The following is an 8,406-nucleotide window of genomic DNA, read 5'->3' as shown; positions in this document are numbered from 1 at the left end:
ATTATATTCGTAGTCTATTTGAATTATCGTTATGTTCCCTCTCCAATGTTCGTCCACGAGTAAACTATCTTTTCAGTGTGTTTAGATTTATTTATATCATTGCGAACGATTCAGGAGATACTCATGCAACAACTAGAAATCTCACGTAGTTAGTAATATATCTGATGCCGATGGGATGTAAACATTGTTTGGAAAAAAAGTTTGATGTTATAGACTAGTGCCCAGGTTTTTTAATGAATGGGAATAGTCGACCGTAGTAAGAAGAAATAGTCTGCAAACACAGACTCATAATTGTACAAAGGAAATATTGATACTGAAAAAAGTCTGATCATTATACGAATTGTGGGATTGTATAAATAAATTCCATAGTTTCTCATAGAATTACTAGATTGATCGAAATTGTAAATGAAAAAAGACAGGGGCGGCGAAACCTAGCTGGGGGTTAAAGCCCCCCCCCCCCCACTCTAAAAAGAAATATGTACAAAATAATAAACATGACTGATTGTGTTTTTTACCTGGTCAGTCCACTTTTTTCTTTAGCCCCCCCCCCCCCCCCTTCAAAAGTAATCGCGACTCCTGAATGGTAATCAGAAAAAATATAGATGGCCTATAGGGGGCTTTTGCCCTTCCACCCCCTCCAATATCTGGACATCATCGTTCACCATTTTTCCGAATCCTACTCTTGCACTATTCCCACCCCCCCCCCCTTTGGAAACACACTTTGCCAGCATTTCTATAATAGTTCTATAGCAATAATTTCGTAGACTGATGTAAAAAATACCATTCATATTTTTTTTCGAAATCAAGTAAGAAAAGGATTAATCAATGCATGGTGTAAATATCAATAGCGCCAGCTTTTGTCTAAAACGAGCAAATTTGAGAAAAAACTCTCAACTCGATTGTGTTATATATAGGGCAGACCCCCCCCCCCCCCCTCTTTCCCATTTCTCTCTCTCTCTCTCTATTTCACTTAAGTTAATCTCTTTCTCCCACCCCACACCCATTTCACCCAATAACACCAAGTTATTTATCCTGTAATATATCATTTTACATTTACATGTGATTTGTCTGACAAGAGATCAAAATGGGCTAAGATTAATTTAATAATAATAATACACTTCTTGTGAAATCATTCAAACATTATGTAATGCTTTGGGTTAAAGAGCATTACTTTAATGTAATATGCTTACCTTTTATACCATTAAAATATCAGAATGTCAAATCGGTCTCTAAGATCATGTAGCGTCGCCGATTCAAAGTATTTTGACCTATCCAGGAAAAGTCGGTGGCAAAGAGGAGAAAAAGAGGAAAGCCTTGCATTATTTTGTTGATTATTTTTTAATTTACTTAAATGAAGTAACCATTTCTGTAACAGCCCCCACAAAGCTAGAAAAATGATTTAAGAGAAATAACACTTCTTCTCACCCCATTTAAGCTTTTCCACAAACTTACGCAGACACACACGCACAAATTGTACAGGAAACTTTTGTGGAAGCCCCCCCCCCCCCCGTGAAGGTGCGACTTAGCCCATGGAGTTGTCTTGCCCCGGGAAACTAGTCAGGCAGACCAGTCAGCCACGGTACCATCGACATAATTATGTACAATTATGAGCCCGTAGCCGGAGGGGGGGGGGTCGGGGTTCGATCGAGTCCCCTAAAATTTCCAAAAACAAGAAAAAGTTAAAGTTTAGAAGAAAAAGGGGAAGAGAAGGGAACGAATCCCCTTATTGAAAGCCCTGGCTACAGGCCTAAAGTACTATGAACTCTTATGATCGATATTAAATCATCCAAAGAACTAAATTATTCGGAAATAAATCAGCATGGACGACACCCCGTCTGGGTAAGAACAACCCGGAGTGACCCAGTTTCCGGGGCATTTTTTTAATAGAACAGACTATTGCCCCAGTCCCCAGCTGACTTCACCCCCCCCCCGTGTTTGTTTGAGGGTTCGTATGTGTATGTCTCTCTCTCTCTCTGTGTAATCTCGGTCTGCCTGTCTGTCTGTCTGTCTGTCTGTCTGTCTGTCTGTCTCTCTCTCTCTCTCTCTCCATCCACGCCCCCTCTATTTTCTTCCTCACTCATTTTGATTGTTATCTTTATATACACATAATATCAATCACTTTTGGTTACATAAATTTTCAACATCTTGAGAAAAAAAAATCGTAGTTGAATTAATTTTGTTATAAAACCACGGTTTTATTTACAAACCACACTAATTTCATCCAACGATAAATAAACATAATGATCTGTCGATATGTTACATGTAAAAGTCACGAGAGATAAGATAACATCGTATGAATAAATTTGGAAATTAAATACCGGTTACAATCTTTCGAGAAACACACGGTTGACTTATTTTTAGAAACTTAGTTATTGAGAGAATCGAGCAGCTCCGACGTCAAAAGAAAATGTCACTGTATTTTAATGATGGTGAAGATAAGCATGAAGACATCAAATCAGGGTCGGTGTCAAACGGGGATGACGGGTGGGGGGTAATAGGCAGTGGACGACCGTCCCCGGATGATTTTTTTTTTCAAAGTAGTGAGAAATGAGAAAAAAGGGGGAAACAAAAAGGGAGAGGTGGAAAGAAAGGAGGAGTGTACAAAAAGAGGTCTGGGCCGCGCAACTCCCGTATTATAAAGATAACCATATAATTCAATTGAGAAAAATAACACGTCGCTTTGCCCCCTCTATCCCCATAAAAGATATTCCTGGCTTCGCCCCTGTATGCATCGAAGTGACGAATAGAAGGTTAGATGACAACGTCATCTTAAAAAAAAAAGACCTTGTCAAATTTATTATATATATTTTTTTATTCACAACTGCTATGTGCCCCCGAAAAACAGAAGATAAAAACTAATTCCGAAAATGGCATGATCAATCAAAATCATTATGATTATGCGCATATGGTCCAATTCAGCAACTATCAATCAATAAGGATCTTAGTTTGAAATCTTTAGCGATTTCAATCAGCTTTACAGACACTTTAAATTTTCAATTTAATTTTCAACTTTTAACTTTTGACAAACAGGTCTGAAAAACATAGTCTATGTTTATTTCAGTGAAATGGAGAATCCCAAATTCGACAATTACCGAGTGAAAAATTAGAATTCACAACTAAGAGGAAATAACAATTTTGCAACATCTTACCAATAAATGTCAAAGCCAAAAAAAATATAATAAGATGTTTATTGGAAGCTATGACAGTGCAGGGGAAATAGGGAGGCAGTAATTCATGCGATATAACGTTGAATATGATTATTAGTATTATTATTAATATTATTATTATCATTATTAATATTAATGTTGTTGTTGCTGTTGTCATTGTTATCATAACATTTAGGGCCCATGAATTCAAGCAAGAAAATTGAGAAATTATGGTCGGCAATAATAATATATTTGGTATTCTCTGTTGATTAAAGGGGAGTTCAACATTAATAAAATAAAAGTGTCATCTTGGACGTCCTCACAACTTTTGGTTTGGTTATATCTAATTTTCACAAATAGCCTGCAAATCAAATATGAAAGATATGACAGACAATCACATATATCCGATATATCATGCATTATTATATCAGTGTTTCATCCCAATTCTTTCATAAGTATATATAGCCTTTAGTTTTATGAATACCAAAACAGGTGTACAAATGATCCTCCGAGGAATGATAAAACAAGTAGAACTGGGGAGTGTTTCATGAAGCAATAGTCAGTGATTTTCACCGACAAATGTTATAAGCTACTGGGAATCCTTGCATCTGATTGGCTGAGAGCAACTTTGTTGATAAAACTCATCATGAAACACTCCCCTGACCTGGGCTCCATTGAGAGAAGCGAACTATGCAAGAACCATAAGCCTAAGTAGCAGATCAAGAGGGGCCATCCTCCCATCCTACCCCATTGTAAAAAAGACATTAGAAAAATTTGGAAAAAAATGTTGGGGCCCTATTCCTTGCGGCGTCAAGGGGGTTATGGAGTTTATTATTGAAGTGGTACCTTTTTTCTAATTCTCGAAAAAATGTGCCGCAAAATGTTTTTTTTTTTTGCTTTTCACAGAATTTTGAAAAAAAAAACACTCCTCGACCCCCTAAAAATAGAACATGGACGAGCAGTTGGTGAGTTCTGACTATAAATGGAACTAAACACACACGGAAGAAAAAAACAAATCGTATCGTAAGAGACTTCATGGGAGAGTCTAACAATAAACAATTATTTACAGTTACGATCAGATTTTATGTAATTGATATCACGATAACAATACTAGTGTAGTACACACATTTCTTTTCTGTTTCAACAAAATAAATCAAATTTTATGATATAAAATATGTATTACTGCTCAAATCGACATTCAAAAAGGTTTTCTTTATATTACTTGCAAATGCACATCCGATGCCTAGTACTGCACATATTATCTAGTAACAATAGTAATTTGTACACATCGTTAAAGATATTTAAACACCCTGAATTATTTAGATACGTAGCTATACATTTTAAGTACACACTAAGATCAATCACACAATTAGTACAGGCGAATACAAAGCCATAATTAGAATAGTAATGCTAATCTACTTTCCAACAGGTTATAATTTGACAGCATGTTTAGTCAGCAATATATGCAAACAAATATTTCGCAGTAAGATCCATGTTGTGAAAGTACTTCCGTAGCGAATGCTGTAGCGTCATGCTTTGAAAGCGATCGAAAATAATGAGATGAAAGTTGCCGAAATATTGCTCGCCGCAAAATTCTCAAACTTTGTACAGAGAAATTCCGAAACATCGTCTTTGCTTCGTTTGTTTGTAAAATCCGTGGCAGATAATCACAAACTCCTCTTTTCAAATAATAGGAAGTTTTCGCAAAGGGACGCAGAACGCTTTGAAGAACATAGAAAATGTGTTCTTAAATGACCTTCATGACAAAGAATGGCAACTAAGAAGACTAAGTAAAAAAAATATGAATCATAGCAGCAGTTTCGTCCTGGACTCTGGACAAACGACACATTTGCAATTTTGTCATGCCTCCCAGCTGACCATTTTGATTTGACGGGTCTTTTCAATACATTTTCGGTGTTTTTTAAAGACGTTTTTAGTCCCGGTTCAGACCCCCACCCCATTGCCTGAATAAAACGTACAGGACATTCGTGCGTTGACTGTTTTCTAAAATTATGCCAAAGAAGAACGAGCTTTCGGCGGCAAATATGAGTCTTGTGCAATGTTTTTTTATATTTTCAACCATCGTAACAAGTTCAGGTGCTCTTGATTTGACACATTAACAACCTTAGCAGTGTCACATTATGACATTGGCCGTTTGCAACGTTAAACATGTAGTTATTATCTCCATAGCTTAAATCTTTCAAGTTTATGTTTCCTTCGTGACGCATTATTGACACAATATTATCTTTTACACTGTAGCATTAAGATATTTTGATGTCCATCCACGTGTGGTTTCTACCACGTGATATTGATACAAATGTCATAGGGTTTTCAAAATGCGGTCTTAACATGTTTCGAGCGACAGTAATGAAGGTGTCACCATAACAAGCCGTAGAATTGATTTCAGAACATTAAATGATCCGGGACACTATTAGAACCAGGTCCGTTAACAAACTTTCTTTTCTTTAATCATCAATGTCAATAGTTATATGACCAGCGATGGATCCTGTATTGAAATTTGCAAATGTGATATTACCTATGGACAATGTAAACATGATCAAAACAACTTGCATAAGTCAACCTTACATTAGTGGAATATCCGCCCAAGTCGAAGCAAATTGTTAAACCAGATTATGCAAAACATGTTTTATATACCTCTTCTATGTCAAATTTATCATAATTCGAATAGATTTATCTAGTCTAAACAAGATTTGACATAGTCAAAGTTGCATGCAGATTTCACTAGACTCATTCCTTGCACTAGGTCTTGATAATCCACTCTTGTCCTTATCCGTGTCATTTTCGTCTTTTGCAGTTGCTAAGGCTGCGAAAATTATAAATCCATAACTGTTTTTCAACAGGTATAACTCGTATTGGTCCTTATCTATCAATTCATACACTCTGAAATATTTGAAAAAACCATCATAAGCTCTGGATGTAAATCGCATGTAACATGATGCACATAATCTCCATCACTTTTAAGATCTTAAGTCAACACCCTAATAAGTTGACGTTCGAGTACTTTCGCTACAGAGCCGTATCCGAGTTCACGGTTGAAGGTGAATTTCTTTTCAGTGCCACGAAAGTACTTTGAGGTGACCTCAACGACGTGAACAACGTAACACTTGGTCGATGGTAGTTATTGCCTCGGTTGTGGTTGTTCATGTTCAAATTCTCACTCTTTTCGCAGCAGTAACTGCTCTGCTTTTGGCAGCATTTGGACAGGATTTTACGGTAGACCGTGCTCATCGCGAAGACGATGTACGGGTCGAGGCACGCGTTCAAGAGCGCGGAGATGGCAGATATCTGTTCAAAGATGATGCTGTGTGGCTTGTCGCTGCCAAGGCTAAACATCACGTGTTTGTATAGGCGATGGATGAAATATGGCATCCAAAATATGGCAAACGATACGGTGATTAGAACAAATATCATGGCAAGGCGACGTCTTTGGGACGTCTGCCTCCTATTATTTGCATCCTGCCTGGTATTGTTAAGCATGGTGTGACTGCTCTTGTAGAGTGTCACAGCGATGGAGACATAGAGGGTACTGATCACGAGCAACGGTACGAAGTACATGGTAAAGAAGCTATACAAGTCAAACAGTTGTCCTTCTATTTTACCCATGCGGACAGTGCTGCATATTGGCATTATATCGAGGATATAGGACATCAGAGCCATAGGAATGGCCAAGACAAGAGCTACGATCCACGTGACCAGAACACCCACAACCTTGACAGTTCTGCTGTTGATCTGTCGAGACTCTAGACCCCGAACGACAGCCATGTAACGCTCGATGCTCAACGCTGTCAGTGACAAAATGCAGACGTACTGGGCCACCGTCTCGAAGTAGGTATGCATCTTGCAGGCCACTAGTCCGTGGTTCCAGCAAAGTGGACCTAGGAGTTTGTTGACGTATACAGGTCCGCGCATCAGGATATATATCAGGTCCCCAACAATAACATTGATGAGGAAGATGTTTGAAGGAGTCCTCAGGGATTTGTTGAGGCACGTAATTGCTAGGAGTCCGATATTGGCGATTGTCCCCATGAACATGACGATGCATATGAAGATGACGCTGGCAAGATAGTCGTAATCGACCATGCTACACCACACATCCCAGTTGTTGGTCATATTAGTGTTGTTGTCACTGGAAAAGCTGCTGAAGTCATCCATCGAATCCATGGCTAAACCAAGATTTTACACGATATTCATCCACTGCGAAATGCTTTGTTTTCCAGCCTTATGTCTGCTCGATACTCTTTTAAGAGCTAAAACGTGTTAATGGTTATTTAACACTTATCAATTGTCAAGTAACAAAGGATTCACTGAGATATACAACGTGAGATAATATATCTCAAGTTAATCGAGAAAAAAAAATATGTTACGTCCGGTGACTGTTGCAATACTGAGAGGCTAGAATGTTTTTTGATGTTTTTCGATGTTACTATATGAATGAAATCAATTAGACTGTACTGGTCCAGAATATCATCTATATACAACTCTTTATTTACCACGAAGCCCCATTGCCTTATACGCTGGTTTTTATAAGAGCAACATGTCAACATGCATCGAATCTGAATCTTTTAGTTTTCGAAGATGGGGAACAACTCCGTGCAAGTAGCTCCCAGTTGCAGTCGGAAGTCGGGGTATAAATAAGGTTCTTCGAGCAGGCTGGCGGCGTCAAGCGGCTCCAAGCACACCATCCTCCTGATTCCCAAGCGTAATTCTGTCTGCGATGCTGCCAAGAGACCTGCAAAGAAAAAAAAGAGGGAAAAAAACTGTTTGAAAGTTTAGCAAGCAAAATTGTTTAGTTGAACGGTGAGAGATAACTAGAAAATGATCGCTTGATGTTGTAAACATGACGTCGAATAATCACAAAGCATATGGGTAAATAATCGGATGCCGCCTTGGAGAGAAAATTTCATTTAAAAGCATTTTGCACGCGGCTTTGTGTTCTCCCAATACCCGAGATTGACATGATCAAGCTTAAGTATTATCCCCGAGCCAACATCTCCATTTTCTACGAATAGTATTGAAACTGGACTTTAGGAGGACTTTTTGTTGGCTTTTTTCCCCAGAATATCCTATTATTTCTTAAGTTCATAAAATGAATAGTGAATGTACATGATTTATATATCATGGTAACTCGTATACTCTAGATGCACACTTGACATGAGGAAACGTAAATGTCTTCCATACACCTACTGTCTTAGATATTAATATAAACATCTGCAGACATATAAGTTTGCCTCTATCGTGT

The 8,406-nt window shown here is 38.0% G+C and overlaps 1 protein-coding gene across 1 annotated transcript; it reads right to left on the bottom strand.

Moving 5' to 3' along the window:
* Positions 1-5,050: 5,050 nt before the first annotated feature.
* LOC121406494 (gastrin-releasing peptide receptor-like) lies at positions 5,051-7,456 on the bottom strand. Its single transcript, XM_041597505.1, has one exon. It carries the CDS (start codon positions 7,326-7,328, stop codon positions 6,174-6,176), a length of 1,155 nt encoding a protein of 384 aa, XP_041453439.1. The 5' UTR covers positions 7,329-7,456; the 3' UTR covers positions 5,051-6,173.
* Positions 7,457-8,406: the final 950 nt, after the last annotated feature.

The sequence above is a fragment of the Lytechinus variegatus genome, chromosome 1 (assembly GCF_018143015.1).
Source record: "Lytechinus variegatus isolate NC3 chromosome 1, Lvar_3.0, whole genome shotgun sequence".
Classification (NCBI taxonomy): domain Eukaryota; kingdom Metazoa; phylum Echinodermata; class Echinoidea; order Temnopleuroida; family Toxopneustidae; genus Lytechinus; species Lytechinus variegatus.
The sequence above is the reverse complement of the archived record's forward strand: the minus strand, read 5'-3'. Positions and strand labels throughout refer to the sequence as shown.